Raw genomic sequence first — 26,200 nt, 5'->3', positions numbered from 1 at the left:
TTACTTTCCGAACAACCCAATAGATATTGTTCATTTTTTAGAAATATTTGTAAAAAAGCAATAAATCAATCAATTTTAAAAATGAATGTTTTGAAGTCATTTTGTAGTCATTCTGCCTCTTCAATTATGGCTAATTGAAAGGAGATGCAAATGTGATTAACTTTTATATTAATGTACGTAATGCTATTTCATAAGTTAATAAATCATGATGGTAATTTGATAACAGTGATGCTAATTTTCTGGCTTCATCTTCAAAGAATTGAATGTCAGAGTGTATTGTCAATTAAATTTATTTTTAGCAAAATGGAAAGATAATTGGTTTCAAACTTTAAGAAATCAACTAAACAAATAAACTTTTAGTTGAAAAATTTTCTGAACCAAAATACAAAAACTATTTAAATTTTGTGGGGGTCAAGGGGTTGTATCTCAACAGTGAACATTTTGTTTTTTTTTTTTTTATTTTTGTTGAAGTACAGTCAACTTGCATTAATATGAATCACTAGGGTAAGTTTGCTTTATCAAAAATATGTATTAATATGTTTTCAGGGTCAAGGTAAATGTAGTATAATTTAAGGATTAATAAGCAGTTGAAATCTCTAATTTATATAACATTTTGAGTTAATTTACTAAATAAAGATAAATTAAATTTATTTAAAAAAACAAATTAATGATGTAAATGATTTTCAAATCAATCAAAATGAGGAGAAACAGTATTTTCCATTTAAGTGTGGAGCAGTATATCAGACAAAAACAAAGCTAGAAGAAATCTGTGATTTTTTTCTGCTGAAGATTGTTTGGAAAGTAGGAAATATTTTTTGGCACCAAAAGAGTAATAAAGAGGAGGCAAATTTGGTATTTTATTTTATTTTATTTGCATATTGTGGGTGCATACAGTGATGCAAGAATTGGCAGAATAGTCAAACATGCATCACTGTATGCACCTCTAATATGCAAAGTAGCACCCTCTTGCATGGGACCCATTTATTTAAATGGATAAGAGTCATTAAACTGTAACACCTATTTTCTGAGTACAGTAGAATGGTCCACTAAAACCAGATGTTTGAATTGCTCTACAATCAAAGGCCAAACCCGTCTTTGCTTACTTGGATAAGAAAATCTATTCTACTCAAATTAGAACATTTATTATAGTACCATTTTTTGTTTTTACACTTTTCAACATAAATAATAAAATTGTTATTGAAAATAGGGTTATTTCTTGGGGGTTATAAAGGTAATTTACAGTTTGGTTTAATGAATTCTGGTAAAATTTTTGTTCATTTTATCACATGAAAATTAATGTTGTGACAGTGGCAAAATTTGTTTTTTTGATGCTCATTTTAAGACAAGTTGACGATATTATGTGAATTTAGATGAAATATTTTAATAAGTGGTATGCAATCTTAGATGAAAGATGAATTGTCTAGACCAGTGTTTTTCAACTGCTAATCCATGAAAAAATTTCATCAGTTAACAGAAATATATAGTCGACCCTCCCTATAACACGGTAGATACGTTTCGGTTTTTATGAATCCATTTTCTACGAGTCCAGCCAATCACAGCCCGGCACGTGTGGAGTTTACGGAGTATGACTGTTTGAAAGGTTTCTTCCATAAAATTAATCGATTCTAGACTAATTCAACTCAACATTTCCAAAATACATACAATTTTTTGAGAATAATCCATATAAACAAAAAATTGTAGGATTACTTACCGAGCATGCATTGTTTGACTACGCCATTGCTTAAGCTTGTTTTCATCGTGGAGCTTGTCATCGAATGGCACTCGCGTGCTTCCTGATAAATTATTTTTTTTTGCGAAAAATTCGCTGAACTTTGGAGACATCATTAATATAAATGTACTTTTTATGGATGTTAAATAATAATTGGTTTTTAGTAGGTCCACTGCTCGTTTAAACTCAACGGTTTTTGCAATATCCACTATTGGTCTAGATTCGACCAATCCTGTCGTGACACGAGTCGGCGATGATGTTTTACTGAATTATGCGAGTTTTTTCAGCATGTTTGTACAAATACTGTCACAATTTTTTTGCCATGATATAGGAATCTGAACTATAGGAACCCATGTTATAGGGGGGTCGACTGTATTTGATCATACTGACATTAGCACAGTTTATTTTGGGTGACATTTAATAAAAAAAAGTTTTCAATGTTAGAATTATAACTGCTATTTTTTAGTTATAGTTTTATCATTAGAACTGTTTTTTTCTTTAATTTGTATTTTAATACATCTTTTAACCTAATGGCTATATTAATAATAATAGATTACCAAACAGTATGACCCTAGAGGGAAGTGTTAGGAGCCATCTCGTACTAAATTTAGTAATTATAATTTTAATTAAATAATTTAGATTAAACTGGAAGAAAATATATATTTCTTGAAACTATACATACAGGATGAGTCAATTTCATTTGGTCCCTTCATGCGCTGTTGCAGTAATAACAATTCCATGGCAGAGTTGACCTTTTATTGTAGTCTACTCATCTGCCATCCAATGCAAAAAAGTTAAAATAGTCTTAAGAAATATATTTTCTTGTAAAAGTAAATTTGTCCCGGCAATTTTTTAAAATGTATTTAGTAATTTTATCATTGTACCACTGCTAGAGGACTATTTTAACCTTATTGCATTGGATGGCAGACGAGTAGCCTACAATAAAAGGTTGACTCTGCCACGGAATTGTTATTAACTCAACAACGCATGAAGGGACCAAATGAAATTGACTTATCCTGTATGTGTAGTCTCAAGAAATATATATTTTTGTAAAAGTAAATTCGTCCTGGCAATTTTTTAAAATGGAAGAAAAGAATTGGCCCAGAGCGGGATTCAAACCCACAATTGTTTGGTAATTTATTATTAATGTAGCCATTATATAGCCCGATGGAATATGACAGTGGTTGGCTTTATGTTTATAATGTATCAGGTTTGCATAGAGTTGTTTATTTTAAAATAGTTTTATATCTTTTGAAAATGATGTTTTTGAACAGAAAGAAAATGCTCAAATTTCTGATTGTCAAATCCTAATATTGTGTATTAACCACAAGTGATTAATGTTCCAAGCAGTGCTGCCGTTTTCTAGAGTAATTTGAACCTCTCAGGGTAGGGTAGTCTTATATATAGGGTAAATCTACGGTAAAACTGCCCTGTGATCTGATGCTTTTATTGTAAAAGTTTTTATTGTATACTCGTAAAAGCAATTTATGCCAGATTTGATTTCAGTAATGACATTTTTTTCATATCTGCTTTTGCTTGAACCTAACCTAATGTTCAAAATTTAACAGTGAGGTCTTAGGAGCAATAGTTTAAAAATGTTAAGGTTGATTTACAAGTTGTAGGCAATAAATGGTGTAAACAAGCCCTACTTTTGGGGTCAAAATGTCATACTGTCAGATTCTACTGGTCAGAAATATTTTATTTAAAAATGCTACTGGAGAGTTTGTTTCAAAATCTTGAAAAATTGTTGACTTTATTGATGATATTACCAGCTTCCAATGCATCTGTTGAGCGAATATTTAATCATCTGCATTTATGTAAGACATTGCACAGACATTCTTTGAAAACTGAAATGATTTGTAACCTAATGCATAAAGTCCAGTATTGAAAAACATATTGTTTCATTTGAACTTTCAAAACGAATGTTAAAATGCAAATATATATGTAAAGAAATGAATTTTTAAAACTGATCATTTACGTATTAAAATATGTTTGAGATCAAGTGAATAGCTTATTTAATTTTTTATCTTCAGCTAACATACACATATTGAAAGTGAATTAATTAAAATTAAGTTAAATAATTGCATTCATTAGACTTAAAGATATATTTTATGATTATTTAAAGACCAGGCGAGAGTTTTCTTGTTTTTCAAATTGTTACCAAACTAAAACATTAATTATCTCCATATCAGATGTAAATTAATACCTCTGATAAAGCGTAAAAATTCTAAGACATTTTAGTTTAAAAACGAAGAATTAAGAATTATTATTATTATTATTTTACGATAATAGTACAGGGATCTGCGTCATAGAATCGTTCATCTTATTTTTCCCAGATTACCCTAGATTTTGAAAACTCTCCGGGCTCGAGCTCGGAGAGTTTTCAAAATCTAGGGTAATTTGGGGTAAAACGAAGGCTCCGTCAGGGTAGTTCCAGCAGAAGCAGGCAGCAGCACTGGTTCCAAGTTGTGCAAATAATGCTTAGAGTATGCAGATGTTAATATATATTAAAATTTTCACATTTACATGTATATTTGGATTTTATAGTTTAAAAAGTAAAAACTAAAAGTATGCAAACAGTTTTTTGTGTTGCTGTAAATATCAAAATGATTAATTTTACAATATGGCTGAGTTAAGAATTCATTAATTAAAATGCAACATGATTAGAAAGATGAGTGATGTAGGCATTGTTGCCATATTGGTTTTCTTTATTATAATTATATTATATATATCAATTAGGAATATGAAAATTTGGCATTTCAGTCAGTTTGAGAAATGCACTGACATAAAATTCAACTCTTTTTATAAAACAATAAATTATGTTAGATTAATTTATCATTATAAGTTGAATTCAAATTATGAAATATTTTAAATTTTTGTAAAGGAATGTTATATCGTTGACAAACCAACATTTTGGCTCATTACTCTGTGACAAAAATGGAATAAAAATATCTTTCGACGTAGATTTTCGTGCCATTAATTTGGGTGACAGCAAATATTTAACAGTTTGGATCAGGTATGTGAATCAAACATTTTAAAGAATATGGTTGTGTATATTTATTTTATTGTGGCTACATTTAAAATTGGTTTAATTTTACAGTAATACGGGTACTTCATCTTGCAAGTTGCTAATGTGCAGGTTGAATGAAAATTCTTATGGTACTAACCAATTTTATGTGAGCAAAGTACAGTGTAAAGGAAAAGAAGCCAACTATCCAGTATTAATTTCTCCAAATAAGTCGTTTTATGTGAATGTAATCTGCATCGCAAGGTTAGTTAACTTATTAAATATATTATGGCAATTGATTTATGAAATATTGATGATATTAATAGAATTATTAATTACATTAATTATCTAACACAAAAGTTTAATAAAAAAAATTTTTTTTCTATAGTCAACTAGGTCTTACTGAACAGCTTCTGCTTTTTGAATTTGAAAAATTTACCTTGGGAAGAATTCTGAAAGTGATTGTTGAAGATCCAAATCAGAATTCACTTTTACCTAAAGCACTTTTTATACCTAGATATATGCTTGTTAATAGATTAAAAAATTGTAGAGAAGCTTCCAATTGTGTGATCCCAGGAGAGAAACCTTGGAGGTTTATAATACTGTCTAATTTTTACATGAGAATTTGATTACCATTTGATATTAATCATTGTGCTTAACAGGGTTAAAAGTCGATTCTCTCGAACACTGCTGCAATTTCCCATTCCGGAAGAATTGTGGAGCATTGTCCTCGAACAAAAACATGTCACACATAGTTTATCCTTTCTCACAGAGGTTAGTTATGAAAATATATTGTACATTATGTAATCATATTTAACTTTAATTTATTTGTGATTAATTGATTTTATTTAAAAAATTAGGAGTTATCTGTAACAAATTATAAAGAGAAATTTCACACACTGCTTTATCTTGAAGAAATACAAATGAATATTGACATGAAAGACTTTAGTATGGATCAGGTATGATGTTGTTTGATAAACAGTAACACCAATTTTAAAATTGACTTTGGAAATAACATTTTTTGGCATCCTTAGGTTTGTTTTCAACCTTGCAAAGACTATTTAACATTAGAGGTACCAGGACTGGCAGAAAACAGGCCGTCACTGTTGATAGGTGACAGAATTACAGCCAGTGACCCAGTAGAGAAATCCAACCCTGTATACGAAGGATTTATTCATGAGGTATGTGCTATGGTATCAAAAACTTATAAGAAATTTGTGTATTAGAAATAGAAAATTAATAGTTTGATATGGAACCGAAGCAGGCTGTTTTTGTTACCATTATTATGTGTTAAAAGATTTTGAGGTACAAAGAATGTCACTTAAAGTAAATTTTAAGCTTATGTTTAAATAAATAAATATTAATTTATATACAGAATTTGATACCAAAGTATAATTTTTGTCTTTAATACATATATATGGAATAAATAAACTTAATTTGAAATTTGTCTGTCTGTCTATTTCAGATTCATAAAGAAAAGATATTTGTCAAATTCAATAGCATTTTTCATAGTAAATATAACGGAGAAAGTTATGATGTAGATTTTCATTTTAACAGGTGAGATATTATTATTATTATGTTGGGTTTAGTGGATTATACTCGGTTGACACCGGTGGCTGTGTACTATGCCGGACCAGAGTCAAGGCATAGCAACCAAAACAAAACTAAAATTAAATAAGTGTTTCAGTGTTAGTGTTTGTATTCAGGAATTTCCTAACAATATGGCATGTATTCAATTATTATTATTATTATTATTATTATTATTATTATTATTATTACAGTTGAACCTATCTGTAATGAAATCTCATGGGACTGATCAAGTCTTTTGTAGTAGACAGATTACCTACTACAGGTATATTTTGATTAATGCAGTTAATTATGCTACCACATACATCAAAATCATGTTAATCAAATACAGTGATGCCTTGGTACTTGATAGAACACTCGCCACCTGCTAGAACAAATTTTCAGTTAATAATAAATATTTTTATTTTAATTTTTTCATCCATAAAAAAAGTTTTCTATGATAAAAATGAGTAACTGATTTAAAAATAAAAGAAAATCTTATAGCTGTCTACCTTCAGCAAACAAACTTATACTCGATGTGGTTCGTTTTTTTACTTCATGCATGCGGAACACAATCATCATTGTATTTTACAACCATTTTAAGTGGATGAAGTGTTTCAACAATATGTGTCTGTGACACACTAAGATTTGCTACAAGTTCATAAATTATTATTCATCAATTTTTAACAATTACTTCCTGCAATTTCTCTTTGTCAACAGCTTTTGGGCAGCCAGTATGTTTTGTATCCTTTAGTTTAAAATTTCCTGAATTAAATTGTCAAAATCACATTTGACATGTTTGAAGTTCAGGAACATCTTCTCCATTCACACTATGAGAATTTTTTACTGTTTATATAGCATTATATCTTTTATGATGCTTAAAAAGTATAATATGCCCAATATGCATTTTATCTGCAGACATTGCAACTCTACTTTATTGAAACAAAATGAAATGTAGAAAATTTAAAATAGTCTTCTCCACGAAGAATACAATTTTACATTTGCAATAATGAGTTAAATTTCACAACTGTTGTCTTTACTTAACATAGATTTTAATTATAACTAATAAAAATACATGCAAAAACTTTCTATTGAGCATGGAAGAGGATACCAAATTTTCTGTTATACAGCCTGATTTTCCTTTCTGTTTCTGCATTACACAGGTTAATTCATATTGACTTTTTGCACAAAATTCAAAGAAACGAAAAACTGTTCAGTTAACGACAGGTGTTTGTTATATACAAGTTTCATTACAGACAGGTATGACTGTAGTATATGCTAATGTACTAATGCCAGTTGGCCAAAGCAGTAATGGCATTAGTTGCTGATTTTAGGGAATTGGGTTTGTATTAGATTCACAAATTTTCATAGTTGGACCTTGTCCCTTGCCAACCATCCAAGAACCTGGTCAGACCTATAATTGGCATGAAAAAAAGCCTTATTAGTGTCCATAGGCAGAAAGAATAAAAAGAAGTGAAAAAAAACGAGCAAGTATTTATTGTGACATCATCACAATGCCAAGCTGAATTATTAATCATTTTGAATTTATTTAATTTAAAATATATGCTGTCAATATCAAATTAGTAGTGTCTTCCCTCCGTACATCATACTTTTCCTGCTAGCAATAGAGTCATGCCAGTCATCTATCTAACTCCTTTCAGGGAATAACTTTTGAATTGAAATAACATGACTTCTGGTGCAAACTGGAAGTTTATATATAGTTAATTGAGGCCTACTGCTCCTAAGCTTGCTATATCTTATGTTGTCTTTAATGTATCTAACTCTTATAAGCAATTCTCTTGTTTGTACATGCAGCAATTTCTTTGTATCTAACTCCATTCTCAAGATTTAGGAAGGACAGACATAGATGACAATGGACATTTATAGGTCTACAATTTTTCAAATTGCAGCCCAAAAAGTGTGTTAATATTAATTGTGTGATGAATTATTCCAAATTTCAGACTGCCCATGAGAAGATGTCATCAGGCTATTGAAGAGGCATTAAACCTTCCTGAAAATGGTGAGTGGTATGTTTCATTGGGGAAGGAAATTGTGAAGATCTATATTATTGTAATTGTTATTGATTTTTTTTCTTAGTTCTCTTTCCAAATAAAATAGTATGTAAAACACCTCAAGTTCATCTTGTGGAAGTGGAGGCATCAACGCCTGCAATTTTTCATACACAGAAAGAAGAATCGGAAAAGAAGGAAGAGTCAGAATTTAACAAATACAAAAATGCAAATTTCTTTCCTTGTAACCGTAATGCCACATTCTGCTGTCCCGTGGTAAAGATGGAAGTCCAGTTGCCAAATAACAGAAAGTCGGTGACAATTAAGTGGCATAACAAGTCTCTGAACGATCGACAGAAAATTGCAGTGAAAAGAGTGTTGGACGGAACTTGCCGACCCATGCCTTACGTTATATTTGGACCTCCGGGAACGGGTAAAACGATGACTGTTGTAGAGTGTATTATTCAAATATTCGGTCGTGTAAACTCTAGTAGAATTTTAGCCTGTACTCCATCTAATAGTGCTGCAGATTTAATCGTAAGTGAAAGATTAATTTCAAAAAGTAAAATTTATATAAAAAACCTTTATATAATTGATTTTCTACATGTTAAAATATTAGGTTCAACGCTTGGCAGAAAGTAACTTATTCACTGAAGCTGACCTTGTTAGACTCAATGCCTTCCATATATCTGATGAGGTTTCTCATTGTTTATTTGAATAATGATTATGCTGTAGCATCTTTTAATGATGATGATTACTTTCAGGTTCTTCCCGATCTCATTAAACCATTCTGTAAAAAAGTAGATGATATGTCTACAATTTCTCGTTATCGTATTATTGTTTGTACTTGTATAACTGCTGGAAACTTTTATAGTCTAGGTTTGAGAGTAGACCATTTCACTCATTTATTTTTAGATGAGGTAATTAGAGTTTTTTATTACTTATTTAATGACACTTATAATCTGTGAAATAAACAATAAGTGTTTTCTGTTTGCACAAAATGAGTTTACATATTGTTTATTTTCTTATTTGTAGGCCGGACAGGCTACTGAACCAGAATCGATGTTAGCAATTGAATTAGTTGCAACAGGCAATGGACAGGTAACCAGGCTTTTCTATGATATGGCAAAGGAACTGCAGGATTCCTTGTAGTTTTTTTATTACAAATATTGGTGGGTCATAATGACAAATGTATTTGTTTTTATAATTTTCAAGGTTGTCCTAGCTGGAGATCCTCAGCAGCTCGGACCGGTCATACGCTCTTCCCACTCTAAAGAAAATGGACTTAAGGTTTCATTTCTAGAAAGGATAATGGCTCTTTCTCTGTATCAGAGAAATCCAGAAAAGTATCGAGAACAAGGAAACTATAATCCATTACTAGTATGATAGTTAGTTTTGTAATTCACAATGTTAAATTACACCAAGGGCTCACATTTATAATTTTTACTTTTTTGTTTTTATAGGTAACTAAACTTGTAAATAATTATAGATCCCATTCTTGCATTATTTCGTTATCATCACGAATTTTCTATGACTCCGAACTTGTCTGTTCTGCTCCTGAAAGTTTACAAAATACATTTTGCAATTGGGAAGAATTACCAAACAGGTCATTTCCAATGATATTCTGTGGAATCAGGGTAAGTCGAAGTTGTTGTTAAAAATTATTTTATATTCAGAATTCTAAAAGTTTTCGTATGAATAGGGTGAAAACTTTCGGGAAGGTGACAGCCCTTCTTGGTTTAATCCGTATGAAGTTCTGTGTGTGGTTAAATATTTAAAAAATTTGTATAGCCTGGGAATTTCACCGGATGACATTGGTATCATCACTCCATATCGCAAGCAGGTATGTTGGAAATAATCTGAAGAGGTATAAACCTATGGTAGTATGATAAGAAGAATTACTCAATTTATGTTATCAATAAATTTACATATATTTATTAAATAGACACCCACGATTGCTGTAAATAATCAGGCTATAATTTGGAAATATTAGTTATGAATTACAAATAAATTTGGCACTATAATTCATAATTAATATTTCCAAATTTTATAGCCTGATTATTTACAGCAATCATGGGTGTCTATTTGCTAAGCATCGGGTTTTGGTTAATGTTTACATTTACATATATTTAATATGACAATCTTGTCATGTACTTCAGTTTCCACTTGTTTCCAATTTGTTTTTATTGTCCTCTGATAGACAGTGGTAATTGAAGCATATGACAAGATTGTCATATTAAATATATGTAAATTAATTTAAAATATTTATTAGAAACCCTGTAAATATAAGGCAACTTTAATATTTGTCTTATTTATCTAAATATATAAAATTACTTGTTCCGAGTGATTGATTCATCATCACCCAAACCTGCAAACTGCTAAACCTAAAGAGGTGAAATTTGGTACACAGTTAGGGTACGTCATGAAAATGCACACTAAGAAGGGATTTTTTTGAAATTCCCTCTGCAGAGGAGAGGGAAAGGATTAAGGCTTAACCTGAAGAATGGCTTCTACTGTACTATTTTAGATGCAATTTTTTGTTTTCAACTACGTTTGGTCTTCATTGAGTACTTAGTTGTATTAAATTGATAACATTTCAGACATTGTTACAAATATTTTTATGTATTTAGATTTTTTAACCAAATATTCAAACCGTTTTAAATTCAAATTTATTATTGCATATTGGTTCGATTATAGAACGATTGTAAATGTTCCAGAAAATTGATTAAATTGAAAACAGTTCATTTGATTCTCAGCGGTAGGTGTTATATAACAATTACTATGGTTGTTGAAATACCAAATATAAATGGTGTTTGCTTGCAAAATCTGCACGGGCAAAGTTGTGGGTAACAGCTAGTTCTATAATATGGTATCATTTGATTTAAATTTTCCATATATTGATTTTTAAATATTACCTAGAAATTTTAACTTGATGATGGAATTACAATGAATTATTTACAGGGTAATCATATTTGGACCAATGCAAATTGTTATAAAAAAAAAAAAGATCTTGTGTCTGCTGGTTTTCAACCAGCAGACACAAGATAGAAATCTTGTGTCTGCTGGTTTTCAACCAGCAGACACAAGATTTCTATAAAGTTTCTATAGTGTTAAAATCAAGACATAATTTGTATTTATTAAGGTCATTACATATATTAATTAATACAATAACTAAAGAAAAGTTTTGTATCAAGAAATTTGCCTAAACTGTTTAATATCACCTTATTTTAGGTGGAAAAAATCAAATTTATGATGAGCATGAATGGAATTGAAATGTGCAAAGTGGGTTCTGTAGAAGAATTTCAAGGCCAGGAGAGATTAGTTATAATTATTTCTACGGTAATTATTTTCTTGTTGTATGATTAATTTTAATGTAGAGTGTCCTTTTTGTGTATATTAACTTTTAATGCCTTAGGTTCGAACTTCAGAAGATCAGCTGAACTTTGACGCCAGACACAACTTAGGTTTTCTGACAAATCCGAAAAGGTTTAATGTTGCAATCACTCGAGCACAAGCCCTGCTCATTATTGTTGGAGATCCGTATCTCCTATCTAATGTAAGTAATTTCTTTAGTTTATTTATCAATTTGGTTTTTAAAACTTTAACAATTGCTTATTTGTGTTGGTAGGATAAACACTGGAGGGAATTAATCAGTTATTGTTTGGACGAGAAATCGTACTGTGGATCAGCAATCTCCCTGGCAAAAATACAAGATATACTTTTAGAAGAATAATTAATTATAGAACTATAGTGTTTTAATATTTCTCATTCCAGATGTAAAGTTTCATCTGTAAATAATCATTTTAATCTGTCTTTTATATATTGTGTATATATAAATTTTGTAAAAATCTTGTAGACAAATGAATGGAATTGTTCATTGAATATGTATTTTTAATTTATTTATATGAATGAATTGATTAGTGCAATATAAATTTGTTCTATATATATAATGAGATAATTAATTTAAAATCTTCTGATTTTTACCATAAAACAAAACAACATGTATTTATAAAGAGTAATACTACAAAGCAGTAAGTCATAAAATAAATATTTTAATTTTTTTACATGGATAGCCAATGTTTAAAGTGTGTTGTGATAAGTTCGTCTGGTCAGACTTGTATATTTATTTTTTTGAAATTTACAGTTAATATTCTTGACTATATTCAGAGGCACATCTGTTGCCGGACAATATCTTTTGCAACAAAGCCACATTTTGATGTGTTTTACAAAATTAACCCACACAGTTGGAATCTGAAAAAACGTGAATTTAGGTATTTTTCAGTCAGAAGGAACACAACCCAATCTGTTTTTCCAGAAATATGGATTATCACTCTACTGGGATTACATGTGAGTAATTCTTAGATTTTTTTGGTTGATGGATAATTGAAGTAGTCTTATTTCATGGCTTCACACCTTTGGATTTATTTTGGGGAGGTTACTTAAAGGAACAGGGTATATGCAAGTAAAAATTGATGATAATTCAATTTTTGTGGCCCTTGACACTTGGGGTCCCAGGGCTTATGCCCTATTAGTCCCCATGTAGATCTGCCCCTGGATATCTGGAAAGGTTACCGATATTGCAGTATTGAAACATCAGATAGGAGAAATAAAATAATGCGTTCATAAAGTTATGCTTGAAAAACTTGCAAGAAATCAATTGAAGTTTGAATATTTTTTGTGCTACTGAAGGTGTCTATGAGAAAATTTACTAAATTTTGTTGGATGCCCACAGCTTTGCACAAAAGAATTTTTTTGAGTTGCTACATTCGCTGCAAAAATCATTTCCTTTATCTGTTACGATTTGTGAGACAAGCAGAGGGTCAGGGGTTAATCCCTCCTGACCACTTTCCTGCACAGGTTGGTAAAACCCAGTCTCGGAGTTTTCGGATTTCTATGAGGGCAAAAAGTGAGTGAGGAGTGCGAAGGTAAGCCGGCAGGCGTCCTTTCAACGACAGGAGACAGGTTTAACAAATAAACAAAGCATTTATTGAATAACTAAATCTAAGTTACAGGAGGCGAAAATCATATTAAGGCGATTATACTGTACTATTGATATTTACTGTACATAAAATGGGCGACTAATCTCGAATCAATGTCGCTGACCTACTTTTGGGGCGAGAGAAAGCGATTTTACAAGTTCTATATCCCCTAAATACTTCTCAGAGTAATGGAGAGTTGGCGCATCGTCTGTATGGAAGAGGTAGTAGTCCTTGGTGTCTTCTCCGATGGGATCCAATTCCTTTGCATGGAGATCGACTGGCACAAGTGCAGAAATAACTTCCGTGTGCGGACGTGCGCTGAGCTTGGGAGTGCTCGAGCTTTTATTCAGTTGTCGTGGGAAAGGAGTCACATGATCGTCACATGTTGACAATAACGGTGCATTCTTGACACGTGTCAACTTTCCCATCTAATTGTTATAACAAAAGGTGACCTCCGATCTAATTCTCACCAGGAGTGTTTTTTCTTTCGGAGTTGTTTACATTTTTTTTCTCCGACAATTGCGTTAAATTCACGGATTTCACACCATTCACCGCTTTCTTTTAGAATACTCTCTCTCTTTGACCTGGGATTTTGACCCGACAAAAAAAAAAATTCTCTTCTTGTAACAAGGGTTATTGGTTGACGCGTTACATGTGCTATCCGCACTACAGACGCGATTTACAATGGTAACGAGTTGTTGACCTACTGTCACAGTTTCCTTGCTGATGATTCACCGTCTGTTGACAGTTCAGAAATTCAACACCAGTTCAAAGTCATTCGATGTAGGTTAGGTGCTCGATGCGAGTAGAATCGACATCAGTCTCTATTAAGGATTTGCTGCACAAAGTTCACTTCCATAGTTAAAAAAAAAATCAGTTCGTTCCCAGTTTTTCTCTAACGGAGTGAGAAGATATATGGGTTACAAAATGTCGCAACTAATTGCTCTCTCTCTCTCTCTCTCTCTCTTAGTTTACAAATGTAATTGAAAGAATGCCCTATCGCTATCCTAAACAGCGGACTATGATTATAGATCAGTAATTTCCCCGATCTCATGTCCCTTCTCTAGATGACTTCTAGATTTAGTTGACTGTGGGATCCGATTTAAATCTGGATTGAAACTTCACCAAGTCGTGACATCGAACCAAACAAAATTTGGTTATATTATTATACATTCGAACAATCGCCGGTGTATGTCGACAAGCACAGATAAGCTTTGGTGGAGGTCGAAACGACACCCGAGAAGCCAATGTCGACAGAGAGGCGATAGTCTGTTGCCAAATACTTCGTGGGTAGACGGAGGTAGGACAAGGTCATACCTCTTTTTTCGGCAACGGTTTGGTGGAAACCGCCCACTTTGTCACTGGATGGCGTTTTTGTTCTTTTGATCCCGTGAGGTGGTTTTGTCAGGCCGAGTGGCGGAGGATGAGAGGGGTCGGCGATATCCGAATAAAAGACACCATTAACAGGATCAGTTTGTAATCACGTAATCAGTTCGTAATTTTTAAATAAGAGTTACTTTTCATAGACGAGATTTCTTCTCGAGAAATATCGCTGAGAGAAGCAGCTGCAGCTAATTCGAAAAAAGGAGGGTAAGCTATACACGCCGTCATTACAAAAAGAAGTGTTCCACGAATAAATAAATGCAGTTGTAAAAGCGAGAGACTCAAAATGCCATAACAGTTTAAGTTGTTGCAATAAATAAGATTATATAATGTTAATCACATAATTTATGTGTAAGTTTATTATTGTATTATTTTCTTTAATGATTCAAAATGTACTGTTCGTTTTAGGTTCAACAGTTTATTTACATGCGCTGTTAATTAAGCTTTCTGCTATTTTGACATATTAACGAGTTGCATTTTTGTCTTAACGTAATAAAGATATTTTTATTCAACATTCACCATCGGTGCATGCTGAATGTCGACATTTGCCGGTGTAAGTGAGAAATAATGATATTTAGCAAATATTTCGTACATACACGAAACGACTGTGTGAATGCTGACATTCACCAGAGAATCTCGACATTTGCCAGATATCGGTCTTTCACAGTAACATAATAAATTAGGGACCGAAAACTTCCCTGCGGCAATTTCCTCATTACTAATACTACTAGTTGTGCATGTATATATAAGATTTTTAGCGTGAAGAAAGCAAGAAATGATAACGATAATATTAATTAATGTCCCGTCGTCTGTATTGTGTAGGAGCATAAAGGTACAAAGGTGTAAAGCGCACAAGCGGGCATAACAAATAATAATAATGTTTTGCACAGCAATGTTTTAAGTATTTTTCATATAAAAATATAACGGGAATCTATAACGTTTTCAGTATTGTATATACCCCAAATTATTCTGAAGAACAAAATTAGATACTTGAAAATTCAGACCAGATACGGAAACCTTAGGGGCAGAAGAACCCAATTAACTACGTACGAACTTCCGGTCTTTTCCGGAATTCACGTGATTTCAGTTCAAAAATTGCCCAAAAACTGAGTTACAGTCTGCTGTTATCAGGAAAAGTATAACAAACAGGTGCAAGACACTACTAAAATCGAGAACACGCACTTTATTTTACATCAAATAATTTAAAAACATGAATAAAAATTGTTATTTTGTTGTATTTTAAATGGCAGTTTAATGGCATTCAACGAACGATTATAGATATGATACGAACTGACAATAAATAAAAGTAGTCTTATTTAATACACTTTGGGACTTGCAACTTATTTATATTTATGAAAAACTGTACACTCAATATAACATTACACGTTTATGTATGTTACATTTTTTTTTTATAAACAATAGTATTTAACTCAACAGATCACAAATGAAAGTAGAAAAATCTCAACGAAATGTTCATCGACGTTCAGGGGCAAACTGGCCATAAAATTTTTGTGTGAAAAATTTATTACCAGCCCAGCTCACAAATAAAAAAAAATGTATTTTTTCTATTTATATTTAAATACAGTAGAACCCCTCTAATCCGTCACCTTTGGGACTGGGGGTATGGTCGGAACGCAAAAAAGGTCGGATTATCAGAAAAAAGTAAAATAAACAATCTTCCCCTTTGTCCAGTTTTTGTAGCACTGCTAATTTTTCATTTAATGAAAGAGTAACGTGTTTACGTTTCACTCCTGACATGCTGAAAACACACACACAACTGTACATGTACACACAATGTAAAACATATACTGTAACGAACACAGAAAAACGCCATGGACGGTGAGTCACCGACGAGTCGGGACAAGTTTCTCGACTCCGACCACGTCGGATTAACCGGAGTGACGAACTAGCCGAGGGCGGACTAGAGGGGTTCTACTGTATATTCAAAATACAACATTGACAAAAATTACAATAAGCACAAGTCTATATTCTACAATATTAATTTTTTATTTAGAAGTTTGCTTTGTTGAACAATAATATTAATGACATCATCAGAATGTATTTCGTTTAAAAAATCCTTCTCCACTGACGTTAACACGAAGGCTTCTAGATTTTCTTGCGAGATACTTATAAGTACCTTAGCCTGCTTTTAATTAATTTTAACATAGAAAAACTTTGTTCACCGGACACTTGTGTTACAGACATAGATAGCAGATATTTGTATGCTTGACCAAGTATAGAATAAGCGCCACTTAACATGTTATATCTGAATAATATACAGTATTATAACAACAAATAGAGCAATTTTTGCAAGCAATGCAGTAAGAGGATAAAATCGCATCTTTATTAGTTTCTACTTCATCATCAGTAGAATGTTCATTTTCGTTTAGTTTTATAAAAGTTTCTTTGACATTTTCCTTTAAAATATTTCATGGCGATTTAAAATGTTGCAATTCTGAAATGATATTGTGTTGAGTAGCTACTGGATGAAACTGTATAAAATACTGCTTAATTTTTGAAATGCGTTTTCAGAAATATTTAGTGACGGTCCCGTAAATTTTGGTCTAATGTGCTTTGAACTCGCTGTAAGGTGACAGTCGAACTCTCCCCGGTTGTTCTCTCTCCCACCTTCCCTGATCTAGATCGAGGACGTGTGAATTTGGTCCGGGAATGCGACAATTAAGACTACAATCATCGCTTTGGTAGCTAGGTATAAAACTAATAACTGCATTTCTATAGTTCAGCATTAAGATTAATAAAAGTGGTCAACAGTTTCTAGCAATGTAAACAAATGACCAATTTTCTCTGTTTAGAAGGTAGTTTGATTATTTTTCTCCTAGGATGCTTTCTGTTTGGGCCGAATCGGGCTAATGTAGTGTTTGACTCAGATCGGCCGAACTAATTTAACTTCGGATACGGGTAGGACCGGGTAAAATGATAAGGCCAACACAGTGCCGTAACGAGGCAGGTGCAACGGGTGCACCATCACAGGGCCCATTTGGAAGAGGGTCCCAAAATGCACGTGTTTGTTTTATTATTTTCCCAAACCTAATTAATTAAGGGGCCTCAATGCAAGTTCTTGCACAGGGCACAAGAATGGCTAGTTACGGCACTGCCTACACATATACCTATATTATACCTAAAAATTGAAATTTACCTTACTTAACAAAAAAAAAAAAATAAATGAATTTTTTAAAATTAAACTTAACCAAATGGTACATTATGTACATATTTAGAAAAAAACGGTCCAAATTGTATACGGCCCATGTGGAATTTTCCACATTTTTCACATGGCCAGTCCGTCCCTGTCGACGTTTAAACATAAAATATAAAGACATGATTCGAGTAAAGATCTATAATACAGTTATTTTCCAAGGACGCTTGTCATGCCCTTAGGGGGTATACATAAATGACATCAACATTGGGAAGCGGTTAACAACACCTGTGCCGAGAGTAGGGTCGGACTTAATGATGATTTTACTGGTTATTAGAATTTACAAATTTTTTATAAAACTACTGAGTTATATATACATATAACATTATATTATATTAATANCTTACATACATATATATATATATAATTATATATATTATTAATATATATATATACATTAATTATTACAAATATATTCCACCTCTCTTTGTTTCACAATAATTTTTATTAATTTATTAAAAGATTTCTTTTGTTTAAATGTGTCAAGAATGTCCTCAGGCTATAACGGTCTTAATCCTTTCTTTGACAAAGACGATAATTAAGTGAACAGATAATGTATTTAGACAAATGATACCCATTATTGAACCCCTGAACTCATAACATCTGATGGATATTCCTCGAATAAAATACCGGTAATAATAATACCGGAATTAAGCCGAATTCCAGTAAAATTGAACTCCGGTAAAAGTTCAGCTAAGGGATTGTGAAATGAATCGTGAAATTCAAACACAATAGGCTGATTTCTGGTCGCTAATTGGATGAGAGCTTGTTACCCGAAATCTGATTGGCTGGTTTGTTATTAGAGGGAAACAGAAGTAACACAGTATTCGCGTCCTTTGTCCACCGCCATATTTAACTTTCTCGTCAGAGAGTTGGCTTGTTGGTTGAATACCTTCTACTAGGAAGCTAATATTTTGCAAAATGGTTGTTAAAAGGGTAAGTAATTTTTTTTCTTATAAACATTTTTGCGTGTGTATTTCTATAAAAGAATGTTTAATATAGAATTGACTTCAGATGAAACATAGCTTTATTTCATATATAATTTTGTCAAGTCAAGCCGGCTACGGTACTTCAACTAGTTGCCATTTATCGTAGTTAAATCTTTATTTTAATAATTTTGATTGAATAAAGAAAGGGTATTTTTTCCAGTTTATTAATATTTTATAAAATTTGTGAAATGTATCGAGGAAAAAATTTAATCAACTCATACTTTTGTAACGGACAAAGGCATTTATTAATTAATACAGGTAATAAGAATTTCCTTTTCGTCCTCATTGAAATCACACATTTGGTATGGTCAAACCTCGTTACGATAGAAGCCGCGTATCGCTGTCAGAAATAGGGCCGCATTCTGTATTTTATATTATTTTATATATAACGGAACCTCGTACTTCGAACGACAAATTCCAGTAAACTTCGCCTGGAGGGAAAGAATTTTCTCGAAGAACGACTTGGATTCGCCATTGTAAGTGCACCCAGGTGGTCTCTTGCTGACGTGTTACGCTCCTGTTTCTAATTGTATAATTTTTGCGTCAATTTATGTGTCTTTGCTGTAACCTAAGTTTATCGAAATGGCTATTGATTAGTATTTTGTCGTTATTTTCCAATGGGAAAATTTGATTAGGTGTTTAAAGGGGCATCCTGGAATGAATTGAGTTCGAAGTGCGAGGCACCACTGTAATATGTTATTTAAATTATTGTATTTATCTCCATATTATTATTATTTTTTCTAGTTAAAATTTTATAATTATCAATGTTCTGTAGTAAATATTATTATTTTTATAAGTATTAAAATACCAGTAAAGTAACAATTTATGTAATATCTGCTCGATTTAACACAAATCTGCTTTAAATACGAGCTTATCATACAGAAAGTTGAAGAGCGAAGGGTAAAAAGTTGAATTTATTCATTACAGAATATGTGACGTTCCTCATTAGTTCTCATTTATAAATACACTTATCCTCTTTATACGCATTGTATTTTAATCTCACGGCTGTTATGTGTATATAAGAAGGAAAAGTATTGGAATTGTATAAAATTTTTTGTAAATCTACACGTTTTCAGACCGCCTGTATTCAAAAAAGTAAACAAAGGGAGAATTCGGTGAATATGTGGGTGTTAACATCTATTTTATTTAATATTTCAAGGTGGGGTAACTCATCTCTACCCTGAAAATTAAGCGTTTCGTCATTTTATAATGATTAAAGTATAGAAAGGTTTTATAACAAGTCCTCACAATACATGCCGCCACACAATTTATTATACACTTTAACAAAAAGTTAATTTTAAACATTTCAAATCAATTGTTTTCTCCGTTTACACGGAAAAAACAATTGATTTGAAAATTTTTAAAATTAACTTTTTGTTAAAGTCGTCTCGTGCTTAAAGCTACTATTTTCGTTGAAATCGAGAGTTCGTTTATCATTTTTAAACACAGCGCAGTACTATATGTACGCGATTGAACACTGTACGTTGATTTTATATTTTTTATGCTACGTTGTGTTTACTATATAATATACAAATAAAATCAAGCTCCTGATTGTTTTATAACTTGCTTATTTTTTTATCCACCGCGCAAAAGGTGGGATAAATGCTCCTGGTAATGTGTGTTATAACACTATACAATGGAAGGCAGCCCGATAGTTCAATCGAGGTGAATTCTCTTATAATTAATTAATAAATATTAAAAAAAGCTAACAGATTTATAAAAGAAAAATGAAAAAAAAAAAATACTAGAAAGTTCAAATAAATTTAAATTTGATTATCTTTTGATCGAAACAACACTAAAACAATTTCTACAGTTACGTCGCAAAAAAAATAGTTTCAATTAATTAAAAATATTTTAATTAATATTTAAATAATTAATATTCTTGGGCTACTCCAATATTATTTTTGTTGGTGTGCGTGTTATATCTAGCAACACTGACGCCACCACGAGGGCGTAGTTAAGGGAGCGCCAGGATTTGAACGAATTTCAACATGGGGTAGGTTAGTACAGTGTTTCTGAAAGTTTTTTGTGCTAAGCCTTTGTAAAATTCTTATTCCCCCTAANATACACTTATCCTCTTTATACGCATTGTATTTTAATCTCACGGCTGTTATGTGTATATAAGAAGGAAAAGTATTGGAATTGTATAAAATTTTTTGTAAATCTACACGTTTTCAGACCGCCTGTATTCAAAAAAGTAAACAAAGGGAGAATTCGGTGAATATGTGGGTGTTAACATCTATTTTATTTAATATTTCAAGGTGGGGTAACTCATCTCTACCCTGAAAATTAAGCGTTTCGTCATTTTATAATGATTAAAGTATAGAAAGGTTTTATAACAAGTCCTCACAATACATGCCGCCACACAATTTATTATACACTTTAACAAAAAGTTAATTTTAAACATTTCAAATCAATTGTTTTCTCCGTTTACACGGAAAAAACAATTGATTTGAAAATTTTTAAAATTAACTTTTTGTTAAAGTCGTCTCGTGCTTAAAGCTACTATTTTCGTTGAAATCGAGAGTTCGTTTATCATTTTTAAACACAGCGCAGTACTATATGTACGCGATTGAACACTGTACGTTGATTTTATATTTTTTATGCTACGTTGTGTTTACTATATAATATACAAATAAAATCAAGCTCCTGATTGTTTTATAACTTGCTTATTTTTTTATCCACCGCGCAAAAGGTGGGATAAATGCTCCTGGTAATGTGTGTTATAACACTATACAATGGAAGGCAGCCCGATAGTTCAATCGAGGTGAATTCTCTTATAATTAATTAATAAATATTAAAAAAAGCTAACAGATTTATAAAAGAAAAATGAAAAAAAAAAAATACTAGAAAGTTCAAATAAATTTAAATTTGATTATCTTTTGATCGAAACAACACTAAAACAATTTCTACAGTTACGTCGCAAAAAAAATAGTTTCAATTAATTAAAAATATTTTAATTAATATTTAAATAATTAATATTCTTGGGCTACTCCAATATTATTTTTGTTGGTGTGCGTGTTATATCTAGCAACACTGACGCCACCACGAGGGCGTAGTTAAGGGAGCGCCAGGATTTGAACGAATTTCATCATGGGGTAGGTTAGTACAGTGTTTCTGAAAGTTTTTTGTGCTAAGCTTTTCTAAAATTCTTATTCCCCCTAACATATAGAGCGGTTATACGGTTAACTTAAACTCTGGACGAGTCCATTTTAGAATTTCTCTCGTGGGGCGTGAGCCCCACGTTGGGAAACACTGGGTTAATATATTTTTCGTACATAATCGATTAGCCGAACAACCCCAGTCCCGAATTGTTTCGGATAATCGATGCTCTACCGTAAATTTAACCTAATAACTAATTAACATTAAAGATAATAATACGAGTCAACACCACCTACAAGAAATCCCGGAAGTCATAATATAAACATTTTATAATATGAGAAATTCATGTTTTATTATTTAGCCGACAGATGAGGGGCTTATGCCCTAAACGCGTATCTGTCTATAGGATATTCCGAACAAAGACGATGTAGAAATGCTCAGTGATTATCTATGCACCTAATCGTGACGATAAAAACTGATAACAATTAAATTTAAAAATGAAACAATAATTAAAAGTTTAAAAGTCGTTTTGAAATTTAAAAATTGTAAATCAAATTCGTTTTTAAATTTACGTTATTTTTGTGCGGCGACGATGGACCGTTTTGCTTTTAATACAGACATATTGTAATTAATATTTATCTGGTAAATTTGAAGGTTTTTCGTGTAGCTTTATACAACACGGAACTAACATATTCAGTCTAGATATAAGAATTTGTAATTAAAATGTAAAATTCTTTTATATTCAAATATTTTTATATAAAACCACTAAAGAAGAACAACGTCGCTTTTTCTCTGAATTTGGTTTCTAAACCAGATATATTACGTAGTATTTGCAAAACACACAGAATTATTCGACGCCGATTCATATAAAAAACGCAATAACAACAAACACCGTAGGACTACTTATCGACCGTGCACCGTTCGGTCCGCCGTTGTTTAAACTGGTTTTCGTCGCGGAGTACGATGGCGGAAGCGTAGAAAGCGTCACTCGTTCACGTGACTGCCTGGGAATGTGTCACGTGACGTCTCTGACGTGTTTTCCGACAGTTTGATAAAATATTGCATTTGTTACGTTTCCGGTAACACCGTAACATTCTACAACGAAACCCGCCGACTTTTCAGAACAAAATTGAGAGAAAAGCGATGTTATACTTCTTCTATTAGTACGTAAAAAGTTATTTAAAATAAAATTAAAATATTAAAAACATGTTGACTTTCCTTTATTGTCATATTTCAACGTGCGTTTCAGCGGTGTGACTTCACTGCAAAGCACTCCACTTTGAAGGGAAAGTAACATTTCACTAAAGGGAGACATTTGTATGAGTTGCCATATGCCGTCGATTTTTATTTCGTTATTTAAATTTATTCTGCTGTTTAAAGGAACTTTTGTAGTCACGAAGTGTTCCTGTAATTATCTTTTTAAACAATTTTCATACTGTTAGCTAACACTTCAAATCTGGTTCACTGCAGAATTTGTGTAATTGTATTTAATTGCACATAAATGTTCTGTTGTTCTAGTGTTTAGTAGTCTTCTAGTTTCTCCTACGTGACATTTTGCTATACGACTGCATTCCAATTTATATATTATAGTATCGTTTAACATTATTCAATAAAGTAACATTTAATATTCTGTAATCAATAAAATCCTTTTTACCATTTGCCTGAAAAGTTCCTGTATTATAATAAAAGAAAATTTATGTAAACTTTGTGTAACTCTTTTCAATTTATGATTGTACTTCTAGACTTTAATTGCCTATTACAGGTTAAGTTGCATGCTATACTAACACTCTTGTGTCTCATATTACATAATAGTGGTGTAATATTTTTTGTAAGTTTTCTTATGTAAATACGTAATATGTATCAAGTTTATAAAAAGAAATTGTATAAGTATATGGAAATCGCATTAGAAGAGTTTAGAAGAGCCGTGGGTTGGCCACTGTGATCATATATAATAGTTTTATGGTTGCAGATTAATACAGGATAAACTATATAGTAAATGGTCTAGTTTTAAATGTAATTAATTTAGTGACTCAAAAAAACTATCTGTAATGAACAATTTTAATCAATTGAAAATTTTAGTTTGCAAAATTGATGGTAATTTATTGTAGTTTGCATAGGGAAAGAGTAGACATGAGTCAGCCTGAGCTTATCAGTTGGAAGGAGACGTGTGTAAGTTCACACTATTTCTGCTGATTTGTTTTTTACATTTGTAAAATGTTTTTATACTAGCTTTATTGTGAATAATTTTATTGTTTTATTTCTTTATACACTTTATTATAGTGATCCAAGTGTCATTTTTCTTGTGTCTGACAATCTGTGATGGATTCTTCCGGCTTGGGTTGACTCGTGTCTACTCTTTCTCTGTGCAGAGTATATCTATATATATATATATATATAAAAATGGACATGTATGTCGCTATATCTCACGTTTTCGCCAAAACTACACGTCGCACGTGAATGGTGTTTGTATATAGTGGTAGCCCCAAGTCTCCATTCGTGCATAGGGGTGGTTGCGTCTCGATAGCTATAAGGGTGCGGGAGATATGAGGCTAAAAGTAGTTGAAAGTGGCTTTCTATTTCGAATGTTTTGTTCGAATTAAATTCGAACATAAAATTCAAATTGGTTTGATTATAAAACAATTAAAAACGTTCCAGAAACGTTGAAATTTGTTCGTTTGACTAAACGTAAAAATTCTCTAATTAGTCTGGAAACGGGGGACCTAATTCTTGCATTTTGTGAAACGGGTAAGATTAGCTATAATGTAATTATCTTAATCTTCACTATCGTTACTTTTTGCCCTGCGAAGTGGGTCCTTGCAGCTAGATTCTAGATTACTTAGAAAAACAGTCTTTTATATATATAAAAATAACTATACTATTACATACAAATAAAAACCCAGCGAAGCGGAATCTTGCAGCTAGTAACTTTAATATAATTTTAAGAAAGTCAAACGTTTTTTGCAAATAGAGACTTTATAGTAAATTAACACCAGAAGTAGTGGAATGTTATTTTATGGGCAAAAAGGGCAATTGACTGGATCCCCCCAACAGGTGGACCCAAGCCAATCTTTTATAAACTCATTATTGTAGTAAGACTATTGAAATTATATCTCGGGCCCTGGATTGTCGGTGTCGTGCAAGCACGAGATGCACTGGCGCAGAGCAGAACTTAGCCTGCCAGTGGTCGTGTTATAAAAGGAACAAAGATATTGGGGAATTTTTCCAAAGAACAATGTTTGAAAGACAACACTGTATGTGGGACCCCCTAATTGAAATTTACCTTCTGCTCCACCAAGATATAACTTGCCACTGACCAAAAGCTGAGTAATTTCTTTTAATTTTTTATATATAATATATTGGTGTATGCCTTGCAACTTTATGACCTTTAAAAATATTGAAGATAATAATTTATTAGAAACAACATGAAATAAAAACACCTAAATAACAGTATTCTTTTATCTGTGATTTAAAAAAAATGTTATGTCAGATAATCATTAATAAATAACACATCCTATAAACAAGGTGGAACAACTTATGCAATAACATGATGTTAATTAAAATTATTATCAAATGATTATGACAAATTAATGCAGTAAGCATTTCTTGTGCTAAAATGTAATAGATTGATTCTAGAAGCCAACTAAAACATCTTAAGTGTTCTTTTTTTTTAATGAATTCTTAATTAGTGATAGGTCCATGAATTGTAAACTGATAGAATATCCATGTTCTGGAATAATGCAGTTGGATATTTTAAGTATTAATAGAAAAAAAAACTGCCTTTATTATTGAGTTCGAAACATTTGTGGTTGTAATTTTAACAGAAGAGTTTTGTGACTATTTAAAACATGTTTTGGAAATATTGATGAAGAAAGGAAATAGTATCAATTTATCAATGACCATCTTTGAAAAGTATATCATAATTTCATAATTATGCAAGAAAAGTAGTGTTGAAGGTGGTATGTTTTTGTTAATTGACAAAAGGATTGCTAAGCAGAATATAGTTATAAATGTAAATGAAAATATTTTAGCATAAGGAAGGATACTCAGTGTATAATCATACACTTTTTTTATAGTTCCAGAAAATATTAAGTTTAATAACATCTGTTATCAATGCTTTCAGCCATTTCACACTAGCATTTTTCAGGCAACAACAAGAAACAAAAATTAGAATGGAAACATTTTTTACAACAATTTGAGAACAACATAGAAATTTCCAAATGAA

At 31.7% G+C, this 26,200-nt stretch overlaps 2 protein-coding genes across 7 annotated transcripts in view; both read left to right on the top strand.

Moving 5' to 3' along the window:
• Positions 1–4,191: 4,191 nt before the first annotated feature.
• LOC111641858 (RNA helicase Mov10l1-like) lies at positions 4,192–12,173 on the top strand. Its single transcript, XM_023388106.1, has 18 exons — positions 4,192–4,745; positions 4,830–5,000; positions 5,125–5,328; positions 5,399–5,510; positions 5,597–5,695; positions 5,771–5,917; positions 6,202–6,293; positions 8,264–8,322; positions 8,400–8,848; positions 8,931–9,008; positions 9,076–9,231; positions 9,347–9,412; positions 9,527–9,691; positions 9,775–9,948; positions 10,014–10,154; positions 11,543–11,650; positions 11,727–11,867; positions 11,940–12,173. The coding sequence occupies exons 2-18, from the start codon at positions 4,861–4,863 to the stop codon at positions 12,042–12,044; spliced, it is 2,436 nt and encodes an 811-aa protein (XP_023243874.1). The 5' UTR covers positions 4,192–4,745; positions 4,830–4,860; the 3' UTR covers positions 12,045–12,173.
• A 120-nt stretch (positions 12,174–12,293) lies between these two features.
• The window catches only part of LOC111641857 (RNA helicase Mov10l1-like), a 32,545-nt gene continuing 18,638 nt past the window's right edge, over positions 12,294–26,200 (top strand). For 3 of the 6 annotated variants that reach the window (XM_023388101.1, XM_023388100.1, XM_023388099.1), the window contains exon 1: positions 12,294–12,658. In XM_023388101.1, coding sequence (XP_023243869.1) covers positions 12,377–12,658 — 282 coding nt within the window. In that variant the 5' untranslated portion in view covers positions 12,294–12,376. Of the gene's footprint in view, positions 12,659–18,691; positions 18,824–21,849; positions 21,979–26,200 lie in introns of those variants that run through there. The other 3 variants (XM_023388102.1, XM_023388104.1, XM_023388105.1) reach the window with 3 other exon arrangements.

The sequence above is a fragment of the Centruroides sculpturatus genome, unplaced genomic scaffold (genome assembly GCF_000671375.1).
Source record: "Centruroides sculpturatus isolate CEXI.00-Female unplaced genomic scaffold, Cexi_2.0 scaffold1546, whole genome shotgun sequence".
Lineage (NCBI taxonomy): Eukaryota > Metazoa > Arthropoda > Arachnida > Scorpiones > Buthidae > Centruroides > Centruroides sculpturatus.
Note: the sequence above shows the minus strand (reverse complement) of the source record. Positions and strands in the feature narration are given on the sequence as shown.